The sequence below is a fragment of the Leptodactylus fuscus genome, chromosome 7 (assembly GCF_031893055.1).
Source record: "Leptodactylus fuscus isolate aLepFus1 chromosome 7, aLepFus1.hap2, whole genome shotgun sequence".
Lineage (NCBI taxonomy): Eukaryota > Metazoa > Chordata > Amphibia > Anura > Leptodactylidae > Leptodactylus > Leptodactylus fuscus.
The window spans coordinates 118,274,998-118,293,161 of record NC_134271.1 but is presented as its reverse complement, the minus strand read 5'-3'; the positions used below and the strand labels follow the sequence as shown (position 1 = coordinate 118,293,161).

General features: G+C 42.8%; 1 protein-coding gene across 1 annotated transcript in view; it reads right to left on the bottom strand.

The window, feature by feature from the left end:
* CDIN1 (CDAN1 interacting nuclease 1) overlaps nucleotides 1-18,164 on the bottom strand; it is a 264,885-nt gene that overhangs the window by 120,687 nt on the left and 126,034 nt on the right. Inside the window, exons 7-9 of the mRNA XM_075282935.1 lie at nucleotides 14,588-14,667; nucleotides 14,259-14,308; nucleotides 1,773-1,840 (exon numbers count right to left, since the gene is read on the bottom strand). Of these exons, the coding sequence (XP_075139036.1) occupies nucleotides 1,773-1,840; nucleotides 14,259-14,308; nucleotides 14,588-14,667 (198 nt within the window). The remainder of the gene's footprint in view (nucleotides 1-1,772; nucleotides 1,841-14,258; nucleotides 14,309-14,587; nucleotides 14,668-18,164) is intronic.

Genomic DNA, 18,164 nt, shown 5'->3' with positions numbered 1-18,164 from the left:
ATGCTGTACACTGGCCAATGCATTCCTATGAGAAAAAGTCAGCTCCCGCGTAAACACAAGCTGCCAGCTCCCCCTGCACAGTACGTGATTTAGTGTGCAGCGACTCGGAACCGAGGAAGACTGTACTGTACTGTATATGGTACAGTCTTCCTCGGTTTCGAGCCGCTGCACACTAAATCACGTTGATCCGTACCTACGCGTCGTAAGATATGTATCTGACTTACGTCGAAATTCGGTTTACGACGCCGCGTAAGAACGGATCAATGTCCTAAGTCAAGGACTACCTGTATACTGTGCAAATACACAGTCCAGTCACATTAATGTGACCACCTGTCAAAATCCAGAATAATCACCTTTGGCAGAGCGGACCGCTGCGAGACATGCAGGAAGAAAAGGGATGTTGTGATGATGTTCACTGGGATGTTGAGCCATGCCGACTCCAGTGCCGTGTCCAGCTGCACTAAGTTACGCGGTTAAGCATCTATGGTGCAAACAACCCCATCAAGGTGGTCCCACAGAGTCTCGATTGGGTTCAAGTCCGGGGAATTTGCTGGTCAAGGGAGTACGGTAAACTCATCCTGGTGCTCCTCGAACAACACATGTACACTGTGAGCTTTATGACACGGCGCATTGTCCTGCTGGTACATGCCATCATCCTGAGGAAAACAGTTCGCATGTAGGGGTGAACATGGTCCGCAAGGATAGATGTGTACCTGTGTTAATCCATCGTGCTTTCCACAATGTTGAGTGCACCCAGATGGCTGATGACACGTGCTTTCTGCGATTGGTTATTTAACGTTGACGTCAAAAGTAGGCGGTGGTCACATTAATATGACTGGACTGTGTATATTACACAGTGCTATAGAGAGATTGTCATAAGTTACAGCAATACCTGTTCCCATTGGTGCTCAGAATATACTTTATACAAACTCAAAGCAAATGTTGTCCTTGGTCCGATTGCAACTCAAGTCTCCAGCACTGTAAGGAAACTATGCTAACCACTGAGCCAACGTGCTGTCCACTTAGGGCTAAACTGGGGAACAGAGTCAAAGCCAAATCTGTTGGCATCTCAGTGAGTTCACATTTACTGCTGGTTTTATTACATCAATATTTTTTAAAGTTGTTACTGTGAATTCCTGGGATAACTGGATAACCACCTAGATGTCAACTGCATGGGTTTCCACTGATCTTCCAATACCCTTCAATGTCTAGTGGAACATTACCTGGTCCTATATAACAGCATGTTAAATTTATATTTGGGAACATCTGAAGACCCCAATGCAAGTTTCAATTGTGGCCGTATTCCAAGTCATTCAGCTTTCCCCGAAACAAAGATATAAAAAAGTTCAACCCGTATAGAATTTTTAATAACCAGACAGAAGAGGACAGCTCAGGAACATATTTACTGGCGACTAGCTTTATTATAGGACGGATTCTCTTAAGTTTACATGTATATTTAATATATATGAAACTGAAATACAATTTTCCATGACAAGAATAGAAAAAGCTTCATTACAAATCAATAGGCTAGATACGTTATATGATACAAGTAATAAAAGACATTATACTATCAAATGAGGGCTCAGAGACCTCTGCACATGTGGTACTATAAATTACTATATGGACTTTGTAGAAAATAGTCAATGAAAGTCAATGCCAGGGGCTAGAGTGTAAATGGGAGGGGGATACTTAAGTATATACATTGATGTGGGGAGGTTCATTTTAGAAGCATAATATATAAAAGTCACCAAACAAATAAAAGTGTATCTTACCTAAAAAGGCCATGTTTTTCTCCAATAGTTTTTCTCTTAAAAGTACTTCATGCTCATAGCCAATAGAGCTGCACAATCATAAGGTCAAGGTTCAATGAATTTTATTTATTTCCAATTCTGTTGTGTTTATAAATACAACAAAACACATTATAAAGGCTTTAACTCACTATTTTATAAAAAGAACAGCCTCCTACTCAATGGGTCTACATTTTTACGCTAGTTTTCTTGTACTGAGCAACACTTTACTATGGGAATAAGTCTCTCATACTCAGCAGCTCTCTATTCATGCTCTCATACTTGGTAGCTTTCCACTCTCAAGACAGGTTCTCTTACTGTATTTATTGGCGCTCTAATTCCAGGCCAGGTTCTTGTACTCAGCACCTCTAACATGCAGATAGACTTTCTTACTCAGCAGCTCCATTTTTTTTTTAGGCTAGTCTGTCATGCTCAGCAGCTCTCCACTCCAGGGCTATGGTTTTAGTACTTAGAACCTTAACACTCATGGACCCCCCTCTATGATATTAATATGGGTCAGGCTCTTGTACTCAGCAGCTCTAAAACTCTGGTGCCAGGTTCTCAACTTTTAAAGGGGATGTCCAGTTATAGACCAATATTGAGAGACAAATGTTATTATATGTACAATGAAACATTCTACAATTTTCTGATATATTTTCTGTATCAATTCCTCATGGTTGTCTAGATCTCAGCTTGATGTCATTCATTCTGTTACTTCTAGTGGATAAAAATCAGTCCATGGTCATGTGATTTACAGTCCATGGTCATGTGATGGACACACAGGTACACAGCTCATTACTAAGCAGATGTCTGATTACTGTCCTGTGACTGTAACAAGCTGTGCACCTCTGTGTTCATCACATGACTGTACATCGCATGATCATGGACTATATATATCACATGACCATGGACTGTATATTGCATGACCATGGACTGTATATCACATGATCATGGACTGTATATCACATGATCATGGACTATATAACACATGATCATGGACTGTATATCGCATGACCATGGACTGTATATCGCATGACCATGGACTGTATATCGCATGACCATGGACTATATATCACATGACCATGGACTGTATATCGCATGACCATGGACTATATATCACATGACCATGGACTGTATATCGCATGACCATGGACTATATATCACATGACCATGGACTGTATATCGCATGACCATGGACTATATATCACATGACCATGGACTATATATCACATGACCATGGACTATATATCAGATGACCATGGGCTATATATCAGATGACCATAGACTATATATCACATGACCATGGACTATATATCACATGACCATAGACTATATATCACATGATCATGGACTGTATATCGCATGACCATGGACTGTATATCACATGATCATGGACTGTATATCGCATGACCATGGACTGTATATCGCATGACCATGGACTATATATCACATGACCATGGACTGTATATCGCATGACCATAGACTATATATCACATGACCATGGACTATATATCACATGACCACAGACTATATATCACATGACCATAGACTATATATCACATGACCATAGACTATATATCACATGACCATGGACTGTATATCGCATGACCATGGACTATATATCACATGACAATGGACTGATTTTTTATCCACTGGAAGTAAAGTGAATGAATTAAAGCAAGCAGAAAGCTAGAAAACCCTGAGGATTTGATACAGAAAGTATATTAAAGTATAAAGAGGCCAATAACAAAACCCTTGTGTGGGAGAGAACACAACATCAGAAATAGAAAAACCACACAAAGTATAAAAATATACAATTTCATTAATATCCAATAAAAACATGTAAGGATATATAAACAAACTATGAATAACAAATACAGGGAGAGACAGGAAAAAAGTCTGCATACCAGTAACACCAAGGCAGCAATGGGGGAAGGGTGGCTATTAAGAAAATGACCCCACCATAACCAACATTAAAATACATAATTGGAAATATGTATATCCTATAAAACAAAGAAACACCAATAATAATGATATGCAAAAAGCAAATACAACCGCTCAGTGAAAAGGTGTCAAGTACATGAATATAGACCCCTCGAAGATATACATGGAGAGCCAGACAGGTCATATAGGATGCATACACATAGCCAGGACCTACCCACACCTCCACAAGGAAGCACCCAACGTGCTTTTAGCCCAAAGAATGGGCTACTTCCAAGGGCTAGAAAGTATATTGCAAAATTGTTTATTCATTATACAAACAATAACATTTGTCTCAATACTGGTCTGAAACTGGACAACCCCTTTAACTCCCTTCTATGACATTGGTATGCCCTAATAGGTCATACGGACAGTGGTTGTCCTCCATAAATGGTGCAATAACAAAAAAAATGCATGATGTGTTTACTATGGTTAAGATCATCCCATAAAACAATTCTTATTCTAAAGGACACTTGAGATACACTTCTTTGTAACCTGTATCCCAATTTAACCCCCGAGCACTGATGCTTACACATCCATTGAACAAGGTGAATACACATACAACGCTAAAAATAATGCTGCCATCTCATTCCTTGTCTAGTACATACAGATAATCTTGCCAGCACTAATGTGTTGCTGACAAATGTTCAGGTAAAGACTTTTATTACAACTATTACACGACGTGATGAATTCCTCGTGTAACAGTAAATTATTCCACAAATAGTCCGCGCACTGGCCAATGAAACTCATAGCCCTGACCGGGCCGAAGAGCAGAAAAATAAAAATAGATAAATGGATCCGTGGGGAGTGGAGGAGCGAGAGGAAGAAGATAAGTGGATGGAGGGTGAGGACAAACAGGGATTAATACAGGAGCTTCAGAGCGATTTCCTAATGTAATAGTGGCCGAAACACTTAGAGATGGTCTATAATGTTACTACCTGTTATTGATGTATCCCGCTGACCAAAAGGCAAAACTTGTAAATAATCTCACAGGCCATTTTCCGCCTAGCGAAAATCTGAGGCCCAGCTTCCCGTAATCCTCAGAACCCTTCCTGTGAAATAGCCCCCTGCCATTTGCAAAGAGCCTGTCTCCGAGCCTTACTCTGTGCATATATAATTAGAGAGTTATATATAAAATCAATACACAATCCTTCAGAAGACATTATGCTTTTAAAACCTTAAACTTTCCATTGATTTTTAACTATTTTATGTGCCCTGAAATTAACATGTAATTTCTGAAAACTTTCGCCCTGATGTAACACTTTCAGATGGCCATAAGTCATAGGGCTTATGCAGCCCTGGCCAACAAAGGCTCTGTGGGGCCCATAAAATTTCTTACAAGCTGTAGCTTTCACATGGATGACTTGGCTACACTTGTAACAGTTGCACCGGGCAAAGCTACCTTATGCTTTCATGTTTGCAATCAATTCCATACTTTCAGAAAATGTGTATCGCGTCTGATATTCCAAAAATTACCCTGATCAAAAATAAATTTGGCTTTTGAATGATCACGTCAGTGAAAAATGGCACTTACACGGACGTTTGTTGTAAAAAGAGTCCACGTGACAGTCGTCAAAGTCACAGCCATTTTTCAAGGTCGTGGAAATAAGCCCTAAGGAAACTGTGACATTGGGCATGGTACCGAGAAGAGAAAAAAATGCACAGCGCCAAGCGCTAATAGTGTGATGCTGTGATGGAGAAGGACACATGAAAATAACATGAATGGAGGCTCACCTTGTGTGGTTGTGATAATAGCTCACAACCACTATACAGACATGTAGCTGGGGACCTCCAACCTGTAGGAGGAACCCCTCTGATTGTATGGACTCCTGCAGCAGTCAAACCTCTGTAACACCAACCGCTGGTGTGAGCATCTAGAACCGTGATGGCGAACCTATAGCACGGGTGCCAGAGGTGGTACACAGAGCCCTCTCTTTAGGCACATATCTGTGGAAAAGATTATACTATGTGGGAGCCACAGTGGAGCAAATTGTACTGTGTGGGGGCCACTGTGGAGCAGATTATACCGTGTGGGGGTCACAGTGGAGCAGATTGTACTGTGTGGGGGTGACAGTGGAGCCGAAAGCTCTATAAAGCCCCATTCGTGTGACCATATTTTGCAGGTCTATAAGTGTGTGCAATTGTGGATCCGCACATTATTAAGGTTAAATTGCCTTGTTGGCACATTGCAGTTAGGGCACTCGGTCTCTAAAAGGCTTGCTAATCACTGGTCTAGAACATCCAAGGGTGAACAAAGAAGAGGACAAGGGAGTGCACTGGTCCAAGTCAAATCTTTTAACATAAAACACATTTCGAGTTAGCAACCCTTTTTTTGATGTACACACTTGCGTTTGCATGTATATGTTGATATTACTTGGTCTAAAGTATCAACTGCTCCATTTGTGGCATTATAATCCAAAATAATGTCAGGCTTTCTGTCTTCTCTATCACTTACGGCATTGTCATGGTGCATTGTGCTCATGAGAATTACCTGTTTGGTTTTTTTCGGAACATAAGAAACAACAGTTGTATTTCCAGAAAAATAAAAAGTTAAACTGTACACTAGAGATGAGCGAACACTAAAATGTTCGAGGTTCGAAATTCGATTCGAACAGCCGCTCACTGTTCGAGTGTTCGAATGGGTTTCGAACCCCATTATAGTCTATGGGGAACATAAACTCGTTAAGGGGGAAACCCAAATCCGTGTCTGGAGGGTCACCAAGTCCACTAAGACAACCCAGGAAATGATGCCAGCACCTCTGGAATGATACTGGGACAGCAGGGGAAGCATGTCTGGGGGCATAAAAGTCACTTTATTTCATGGAAATCCCTGTCAGTTTGCGATTTTCGCAAGCTAACTTTTCCCCATAGAAATGCATTGGCCAGTGCTGATTGGCCAGAGTACGGAACTCGACCAATCAGCGCTGGCTCTGCTGGAGGAGGCGGAGTCTAAGATCGCTCCACACCAGTCTCTATTCAGGTCCGACCTTAGACTCCGCCTCCTCCGGCAGAGCCAGCGCTGATTGGCCGAAGGCTGGCCAATGCATTCCTATGCGAATGCAGAGACTTAGCAGTGCTGAGTCAGTTTTGCTCAACTACACATCTGATGCACACTCGGCACTGCTACATCAGATGTAGCAATCTGATGTAGCAGAGCCGAGGGTGCACTAGAACCCCTGTGCAAACTCAGTTCACGCTAATAGAATGCATTGGCCAGCGCTGATTGGCCAATGCATTCTATTAGCCCGATGAAGTAGAGCTGAATGTGTGTGCTAAGCACACACATTCAGCACTGCTTCATCACGCCAATACAATGCATTAGCCAGTGCTGATTGGCCAGAGTACGGAATTCGGCCAATCAGCGCTGGCTCTGCTGGAGGAGGCGGAGTCTAAGGTCGGACCTGAATGGAGACTGGTGTGGAGCGATCTTAGACTCCGCCTCCTCCAGCAGAGCCAGCGCTGATTGGCCGAATTCCGTACTCTGGCCAATCAGCGCTGGCCAATGCATTCTATTAGCCCGATGAAGTAGAGCTGAATGTGTGTGCTTAGCACACACATTCAGCACTGCTTCATCACGCCAATACAATGCATTAGCCAGTGCTGATTGGCCAGAGTACGGAACTCGACCAATCAGCGCTGGCTCTGCTGGAGGAAGCGGAGTCTAAGATCGCTCCACACCAGTCTCCATTCAGGTCCGACCTTAGACTCCGCCTCCTCCGGCAGAGCCAGCGCTGATTGGCCGAAGGCTGGCCAATGCAGTCCTATGCGAATGCAGAGACTTAGCAGTGCTGAGCCAGTTCTGCTCAACTACACATCTGATGCACACTCGGCACTGCTACATCAGATGTAGCAATCTGATGTAGCAGAGCCGAGGGTGCACTAGAACCCCTGTGCAAACTCAGTTCACGCTAATAGAATGCATTGGCCAGCGCTGATTGGCCAGAGTACGGAACTCGACCAATCAGCGCTGGCTCTGCTGGAGGAGGCGGAGTCTAAGATCGCTCCACACCAGTCTCCATTCAGGTCTGACCTTAGACTCCGCCTCCTCCGGCAGAGCCAGCGCTGATTGGCCGAATTCCGTACTCTGGCCAATCAGCACTGGCTAATGCATTGTATTGGCGTGATGAAGCAGTGCTGAATGTGTGTGCTTAGCACACACATTCAGCTCTACTTCATCGGGCTAATAGAATGCATTGGCCAATCAGCGCTGGCCAATGCATTCTATTAGCTTGATGAAGCAGAGTGTGCACAAGGGTTCAAGCGGACCCTCGGCTCTGATGTAGCAGAGCCGAGGGTGCACAAGGTGTAGTTGAGCTAAACACACACATTCAGCACTGCTTCATCACGCCAACAGAATGCATTGGCCAGCACTGATTGGCCAGAGTACTGAATTCGGCCAATCAGCGCTGGCCAATGCATCCCTATGGGAAAAAGTTTATCTCACAAAAATCACAATTACACACCCGATAGAGCCCCAAAAAGTTATTTTTAATAACATTCCCCCCTAAATAAAGGTTATCCCTAGCTATCCCTGCCTGTACAGCTATCCCTGTCTCATAGTCACAAAGTTCACATTCTCATATGACCCGGATTTGAAATCCACTATTCGTCTAAAATGGAGGTCACATGTTTTCGGCAGCCAATGACTTTTTCCAATTTTTTTCAATGCCCCCGGTGTCGTAGTTCCTGTCCCACCTCCCCTGCGCTGTTATTGGTGCAAAAAAGGCGCCAGGGAAGGTGGGAGGGGAATCGAATTTTGGCGCACTTTACCACGCGGTGTTCGATTCGATTCGAACATGGCGAACACCCTGATATCCGATCGAACATGTGTTCGATAGAACACTGTTCGCTCATCTCTACTGTACACCTCTCTCTTGCTAAGGATACCTTGCGGTAGTTCAGGTTTGTTTTTGCTCATAGTACCCAGCATGGTAAGTTGTTTTTTCTTCAACATCTGGCCTAGTTGATAGGATGTAAAAAAGTTGTCACATGTCACATTTTGTCCTTTTAGTCCATGAGTCAAATCTAGAACAACACGCATACCCTGATTTTTTTCAGGTCTTTCATCAGGGGCTTTTCCTGTATACACTTGAACATTTAGAACATATGAACTTTTTCTGTCGCAAAGTGTCCAGATCTTGATGCCATATTTTGCTGGCTTACTTGGTATATATTGTCTGAATGGGCACCTACCTCAGAATGCCACCAGTTGCTCATCAACAGTTACATTTTCACCATTGTTATACAATTTTGGTAGAATCTCTACCCATTGATTCCAAACATTTCTAATAGGGGCTAGTTTATCTTTAGCTCTTCTTTCCATTCTATCTGTTTTAGAATCAAACCGCAGTACTCTCGAAATGTCATGAAACCTTTCAAGACACATTGTAGCTCTAAATATGTGGCGACCGGTTTCGCAATTCCACAAACTTTTACCCTTTGAATGATAGACAACCAGTCTCCTTTCTCACAAGCAGACTAGATAATTACTTGAACAGTGAAACCACCACCATTTGGGGATGAAGTACACATAAAAAAAAACATAACTTTTGCAGTCAGAAATAATCAGAGACCTGTAGAACAGTATAAAATGCTATCGGGTCACATTGACCCGAACAGTAGACGTGTAACAATCAGCGTGTAGCAAAAAGTAAACAAAAAAAAAAGACAAAAAAAAACAAAAAATACGTAGAGCTCCACAAATGAGGAAAAGTCAAGGAACCACTAGTTTCAAATCCTCATTAAAAAAAATCTGCAGGGTCTCAAAAATCATTTCGGGTCATATTGACCCGAACAGAACAGCAGGGTTAATAGGATGGGAAAAAAATACCCTTCTGGCTATAAACTAGTGCAGAGATAATCATCTTTTTATAGATATGCAAATAGCCTGCAAGTGCACTGGGGGCGGGGTCTGGTTTGCCAGATTAGGTGGCAGCTGTAAAGCAGACAGACTAACAATATCAAACATGGTAAGAGAGGTGACGTTCCAAAAGTAAGAGCACTTGTGGCAGTCTGTAGACAAGTCAGGCCCTGCCTCCAGTGCACTTGCGGGCTGATTTGCAGATCCATAAAAAAATATTTCTGCATTACTTCTTCATAGCCAGAAATGTATGTTTCTGCCACTATTAAATAACCTACAGATTAATATTACTGGACTGAGGCTTTTTTTTGGACCTCACAGACTTTTGTTCCAGAATAACAATGTTGTCACCTATCCTGTAGATCTGTGATAAAGTCTGATTGTGAGGGGTGTAACCACTGAGCCCATCCAAATCTCTATATATCTGTGCTAGAAACTGGCATAGCTGTATACAGGAGGCATTCAGAGTAATGTCACAAGACCTCTGATAAGGTTCTCAAGTCTTTTTAAGACTTTATGAATAAGACTACTGGACAAATTGTGAAGAGTAGGCATTTGTATGGGTACACCTGCTCTACTCCTGTACATGTGGGCAATGGACAGTACCACTTTCCTTGTTCTGTATATATGGGCACTGCACAGTACCACTTCTCTTATCCTCTATATATGGGTACTTCAGAGTACCTCTTCTCTAATTCTGTATATTGGCAATGCATAATATCGGTTTCTTGTATCTAAAAATCTTGATTCTAATTTGTGCTTTGTTCTTGTACCACACTATTTAGAGAGTCTGGCTCTGGCACCAAAACTAAGGTGCTTAAAGGCGCTCTATCAGCAAAATTATGCTGTATGAGCCCCACATATGCATGAATAGCCTTTAAAAAGGCCATTCAGGCACTGCTAATCTTATTTTAAACCTCCCCCCGTTTTAAATTAAAACTTTAAAAACATATATGTAAATCATACCTATCGTGCACCCTGGGCGGTGATGCACGATCCGACGTCATCTTCTGGCACACCTTCCTCTTCTTTCGGCGACGCCCTCCGGTCCCGGCTTCATCGTCCTCTTCCTCCAGCGGTTCAAATCTGATTGAATCAAATCTGGCGCGTGCGCACTGCCATTGAGAAAAATGGCGCCGGAGAGTGCGCAGTATCTCCAGAGGGAGCGCTACTGCGTACGTGCTGGATTTCAACCAATTAGATTTGAACCGCTGGAAGAAGACGACGATGAAACCAGGGAAGGGCCAGAACCGGAGGGCGTCACTGAAAGAAGAAAGAAAGAAGAGGAAGGCGTGCCAGAAGATGACATCGGATTGTGAATCACTGCCAGCGTGCACACTAAGGTATGAGTTACATCTATGTTTTTATAGTTTTATTTTAAAACGGTGGTGGGGTTTAAAATGTGTTTGGCTTTACTCTGGTATCATATCTATGCAATAATCTCGGCTCTAACACGGTATCTTTGCAGCAAGCTTGACTGTTGTACCGCAGCTATACAGTAAGCCTTTTTAGCACAGTAACTATATAGTAGGTTTGGTGCAAGTGCCGTAACCATACAGTAAGGGCTAGTTCGGATGTGGGGCGCCCGCGCGGGTTTTGACATAGAGAGAGCCGCGGCGAGCCGCGACTCTCTCTGGTCTTTCCCCTCCTATGTCGGCTCAAATGAATGAGCCGACATAGGAGGGTGCTACCGCTAGGCGGAAGCCGCGGTCCAGCGCGCCGCGGCTTCAGCCTGAAGAAAGGATATGTCGCTTCTTTTTAGCAGCCCGCCGCTAGTGGAAAAAAGAAGCCCGGCGGTCTGCATAGACCACCATTGTAAAGGGGCGGATTATGAAGCGAAATCTGCTGTCAAAATCCGCCCCTTTGTTCACATGTGAATGAGCCCTAAACTTGTTTTTGTACTGTATGTAGGAAGGAAGCTTGGTTCTTGTACTGTATCTATGCAGCAAGCAGCAGATATTTTTAGAGGCTTTAGGGTATGTTCACATGGCAGAAAATGAAGAAGAATTCCTCTTCATTTTCCGCCTCCAGTATTTTCGCTGCAGTCTAGCTGTGATGGGATGCTAATGCAGTGCATTAACATTTCGTTGTGGCTTCCCACTGCTGATTAGGCCTAGATAAATGGGCATAAATCAGCAGGGAGTCTTGGGGTGGATTCCGGGTGGAATCTGCCCTGGATTTGGGGGCGAAAATTCCGCTGTGGGGGCCTGCAATCTCATTAAAAACCCATAGGCAATGGCTGCCACACAAAGAGGGTATTTTCACAAACTGAGAAGGAATATTGTACATGCTACAGAGGATAAATACAGAATACGGTACACCATATAGCGCCACATTCATAGATACATAAAAATGACACACTAGCACTGCTTGCCACCGCACAGGATCCACGCAAACACGTCTGCTGTGTACAAGAACTGCAAAATAGGCTCATCTCTCAGAGAGCCTGCAATCCCCATCATTTACAGTTGCTAGCAATCTTCGATAGACAGGTATCCCAGAATCGCACCTCATTCTCGGCCGAACGGCGATAATTCTTCTTCAGTCGTGTCCGTCATGTAAAGCGCATGTCTTACTTGTTATCTTGTACAACTAACGCTACGGAGAGTACAAATACACACGTTTATTAATGGCCTGTCACATGCAGTTTCTTTAGCTAAATCTCTTGAGTATGCACAAAGTCAAAGCTAGCAAGGTAATGCCACTTCATATCACAAGGATGATATTTCTCAATATCTCCACAGGCCAATCAAGCATTTCCCTGATAGTTTCTATCAAATGCTAATCAATTATTTCCTCACCAGCCAGGAGTTTCTTCAACCACAAAGCCATTACGAGCCATTATAACTCATTCCTTGCTGCCAATAGCTGCAGATATAATGCAGGCAGTTTGTTGGCTGTGTACGGGCGCAGGCAGGGTCACAATAGGAGGACTATATTTGGCATAAGAGAAGTGCATTAATACTTCAATCTAATACACTAAACACTGGTCTCTTCATTGGAGTGGCGGAAATCCCTGGGATTCAACAGCCTTAAAGTACGAGAGACCAATATCAGATGCCAGTAAACTGCTATTACCCCACAGACATATGTTATATAGGATGTGTCCATAGGACATAAGTATAGTGAGGAACTCTCACAGGCGCCTGGGAAAATCTTAGTAAAGGAGATGTATGGTTAGAAAATTATCTATTTAGTTCACAATTTTTTTTATTTTATTCCAAGGGGTTGTCTCATCAGGTTGACTCCTGCCCTTATGCCCTATGGCTGGGGTTTTCCAGGCTAAGAATACTGATGATTGATAAGTCATCAATATCAGATTAGTGGGGGTCCGACAGCTGGCACCCGCAACAATCACCCGTTCTCAGCATCTGATAAACAGAGAATGGAGCAGGAAGCAGACAGCGCTCTTCTCGGTGTAGTGGTCAAGTGAGGCACTGCAGATCAGCTCCAATTCATTTGAATGGGAGATAAGATGCAGTTACGCTGTTCCACTACTACACAAAACAGCCCTGTCTGCTTCTTGTTCCATTGTCTGTATCAGCTGGTGAGAACAACTATTCAATGGGGGCATCAGGTGTTAGACCCCCCACTTCCCCAGCTGCAATCTTTAGGATTGGTCATCAATATCTTCAACCAGAACAACCCCTTTAATGAATACAGATGATTTGTTTTAAACTTTTTAGAAACCTTGTAGCTTTTATTGTGACCTCTAATATAAGTCTACACTATAGGTTAAAGGGATTTTCTAGGCTAAAAATAATGATGACCTATCCTAGGGATAGCTGATCAGTATCAGACCAGGGGAGTAGGACACATCAGAGTCTTACCAATCAACTGCTCTCAGATAACAGAAGCGTTAGCTTTGATTGTAATTTTGCCCTCTCATGATGTTGAGATGACTGCTGATACTGCCCCTAGTGTACACAGCATAAGTTGTAAAGTTGCAATGAGTATTACAGAAGTTTTCCAGGCTAACATTCTTGATAAACTTTCCTAAGGATAGGTTATCACTGTTAGATTGGTAGTGCTCTCAGCAGTTAATCTACAAAGAAAAGAGCAGGAAGCAGACAGTGCTGTTTTGTGTGTAGCGGGCAAAACTGGGGGGGGGGGGGGAGGCCTGACAAGCAATGGAGCTCCTCAGGTAGGGGAGGGGGGAGGTGAGAGCTCCGGGATTACTGAGCTGTCTATCTTCAGCTTTTCCACTTATCAGCCGATTTAATTGAATTTGGCTGATAAGGGCTGAGATAAGGAGTCTGTTACCTCTGTATGTAATGCAAGCTGACTCAAATCCAGCTCTGCTACATCAGTTTCCACATCAGCTTCATACTGTGGTAATGCATTTACAACCAATCCCTCATTACTAACTGCAAACATATCAGATAGCAGAGCAAGTGAAACCCCACCCATCAATGTGCCGAGAAATCCAGGAAGTGAAGAGAGCACAGAGCCCTGCAGGCTGCAGAACAAGAGTTATGGGAATACCCCTTTAAATAACTGGTTGTCGTGTTTCAAGCCTATTGAGTTGCTGGGCTACAAACCAACAAAATACCAAACATGAACAAGTAGGAGAAGATTTCTATTAGTCTAGAGTTGCTTTTTGAGGAAGATGCAAAAGTTTTCAAGGATACTGTTTGATGCAATCCACCAAGGGTCCATTGCAGCAGTCATTGACAACACACTGTAAGAGAAATAAGTAAAAGATACAAAGTAAGGGTTTTGGGAAACTTGTAAAGTTGAGTAAACAACACAAGTGTTACATTTATGCTAAAGAAAGAATTTAAAAAAACACAACTCATTTCTACAATATCAAAAAGAGACTCCCAGCAAAGTATTTGCCATGCAAAGTGATGTCACCGGTCATTTACTCCTAGTGTTCTAATTAAACCTATGTCACTTAGTTGTGATGTATACAGTATACATGAATATATATATATATATTTGACATTTTTTTTGTTACCTGGTTAACCTGGTTGGCAAGAATTGGGTCAGGGATCTGAGACGAGTCACGAAGCATAGTGTTCAAGACAGGCTTTGTGGCTGCAAAAAAAAAATGTCAAAGAGAAATCAACCACTATATTTCTAAAACTCCGTTCTTTTTACGTGAAAACCATTTCTACTTGATAAAGGACAGTATGGATCCTTGTGGGGGAAGGTAACAGTATTGGGTAACAACTTCCCACTATGTACTGGGAATGGAAATGAAGTGTTTAAGGAGTTGGCGCACAAACACATATCTCTCCGTAGGATAAATGTATGATTATTGTGGGTGCAATTGCAGGGCGCCCCGATGTTTGTAAGAATAGGTGCGGAGTTTGAAAGGAGTACTGGTCTCCCATGTGCCGTACCACTCCATTTATTGTCCATGTGCTGTACTGCACTCAGTCAGTCCCATACAACAGTGAATGCTAGATATTGCACATGTGCAACCAATGCTCCATTCAAGTGCAACCCAGATTTTCTTGATCAATGTGGGTCCAAAGATCAGAACCCCTACAGATCACACATTAACCAAATACCTTGTAGATATTTAATAAGTGTAGCTTGCAGGCCAAGATATCCATGAAAAAATCCCAGACTAGTGGAAACCCCAAGAGCGTCCCATGTATTTTGGGGGCTAATTTTTAGATATACCATGGATAGGTACAAGATGGAGTCTGAAACATCTGAACAAATAGGACATTGATTTTGGAGTTATTTTAAGCAACCCAACATTATATTAAAAAAAAATTAACTTTTTGGACACAATCTCTCTCAAAATACTAGCATTATATATGTTTAACTGGATATGTCAGTTCAAGCTAATCTCTACCCAGAAAATAGAGGATATCTTGTTTGGATCTCCACAATCACCGATCTTTGTACCCTAAAATCATTGAAAATGATACAAGAGGACATAGTTGTATTCGGCTAATTCAATCAGTCCCATAGAAAATTACTGGAGGATCAGCAGTGTGTGCTCAACCTGCCGCTCCATTCAGATGAGGGGAATGAGATTTTAAAGAGGACCTTTCATGGTTTGGGGCACAGGCAGTTCTATATACTGCTGGAGAGCCAACAGAGCGCTGAATTCAACACACTGTCGGCTTTCCCAATCTGTGCTCCGAGTGAAGAGCAGTCCCGGTACCATAGCTCTTCACAGTCAGGAGGGCCTTTCTGATACTCTGTCAGGAACGTCCTTCTCCACAGCAGCGCCTATCGCGCTGTACTGTGTGAGCGGGGAGGAACGCTACCTCCTGATAATACTCGTCTATGGATGAGCACTGTGAGCAGAGGGAGGGGGCGTTCCTCCCCACTCACACTGTACAGCGCTATTGGCGCTGCTTGTACAGAAGGACGTACCTGACAGATTGTCAGAAACGCCCTTCTGACTGTGAAGAGCTACAGTACCGGGACCGATAGCTCTTCACTCGGGGCACAGATCGGGAAAGCCGACAGTGCCCTGAATTCAGCACACTGTCGGCTTTCCAGCAGTATATGGAACTGCCTGTGCCCAATCTGATGAAATGTCCTATTTAAAGGGGTATTCCCACGTCGCATACTCACCTTTACTGCTGTAAAATCTTCTTTCTTCCTGGTTTCATGCATCATTTGGTGGGCGGGGTTTCACATGCAATCTGCCGTTTAGCTCCGCCCCCAAATTCACGTGTAGCTCCGCCCACCCACATTGAACTATGAAGTACAGGCAGCAGCAACTCCATTCTGTGTTACATACAGAGACTGCCTGTCTCTGCCATAATGAACACAAATGAATTAGCTAACCTGATAACTGGGAGAACAGAAGAAATGAAAGCAGCTGCTCTCCTCTATCTGCTAACAGGAAGCTAGGTCAGATGGTATAGACACAGGAATAGCTAGAAACACAGGCTCGCTCCCTGCACTTAGCCCTTCCTCCCTCCCCCCTGAGAGCAGCAGATACATCACTTGACTTATGACCAGATAGTTAAAGGGATGTGTCAAAAAAAAAAAACCGAATAAAGTAATATAGTGGACAAACAAAGCAGTTTTGCTGAAGCAGTGTATTTAGGAAAAGTCTTACATCCACATTAACAAGCAGTATAGATAGGATCCTTGTGATGGGACAACCCCTTTAAGGCTTGTGATGTGTGGGGTTCCCAACAGTCAGACCCCCACCAAACAAAAAGTTACCCCCTACTCTGCAGATAAAATTTATCTTGAAATAACCCTTTAATGTTTTTCCCTATAATTGAATGAGAAGTAAAGAGACTGTTCAGTTGTGTAATAGCTATATAAGATCCGGCACTATTGTCATTTAGGATTCCTCCCGAATTTCCATCAGGTTACCCAGTCTGTAATAATAGCACATAGAGCAAGGAAAGTGAGAAACCCACAATGAATTCAGTAGCAGTAATATGGCATTTGTACCACAGTTGGTGCCACATTACTAGTAGTGTAAATTTCTAGAAGGGAACTTGTACTTGGTTGACCTTGTGTCGTAACCAGTTGACAGTGGAAGTCAAAACAAAGGAAGGTGCCACTTAAGATTGGGACAAGGCTTACTTCCTGCCTTCCTGAACTAGCCATCAATTCCTATTAGAAAACATGTAAAGAGCTATCAAGGTCACCTCCCACGAGTAAGATAGGCTAGTGTACAGTTCCTGAGAAAAATCACTAAGTTATCACTTTAATGGCTGAAGGTTGCCAACCAATGGAAACACACGTGCAAAATAAAGAGGTAAATAACATGCCAATGAATGAATACATTGTAATATAAAAGTTCCTCCGGAATCCTAATTTTATGTACTATAACAGGGGTAGGGAACGTACGGCTCTCCAGCTGTTGCAAAACTACAACTCCCAGCATGCATACTTGCTTTGCTGTTCTTGGAACTCCCATGGAAGTGAATGGAGCATGTTGGAAGTTGTAGTTTCATAGCAGCTGGAGAGCCGAAGGTTCCCTACCCCTGTACTATAAGCACATATTAAACCGGTTTTCTTCAAGTATTGCCAACTCATTTCATAAGGCTAAATAAATGAAGATTGGAACAGGGTCAACAATTGCACATTCCTTTTAATTCCAACAAGTTTCCAGTTAGGATTTTAGACACAAGACTTAGAGTATCTTGAGAAAACCAACACCACCCCAAAATCGACATTCTGATCAACTTAGTCCCAAGGTTATGATCAAACATTGTGGTTTCCTCCCTCTCGATTTTCTTAGACAAACAGCAAGCCCATACATTTTGTTAAATGGAATGTACCATTTTTTAACATTTTTATAGAATGTTTTTATTTTCTAATTGTATGGGGGGTTTTTAATCGTTGGTCATTCTGCCTAAACTTCTGTTAAAAGCAATGGAGAAATGCTCTACAGCTGTCTCATGGACCATAGGGACGCGTCAACTGGACATGTTCATTGACTAATATGGAAAAGTGTGTGGAGGCAGTGGTCAACCCCTATTGTGAGTGGTGGGTCCTAGGTTATCAATAATGTGATGAGAAGTGATCTCCACAGAACAGGAAGGATCGGAAATTAAAGGGGATCGGTGGCCAAAAAGAAAAAGTTTTTCACATTT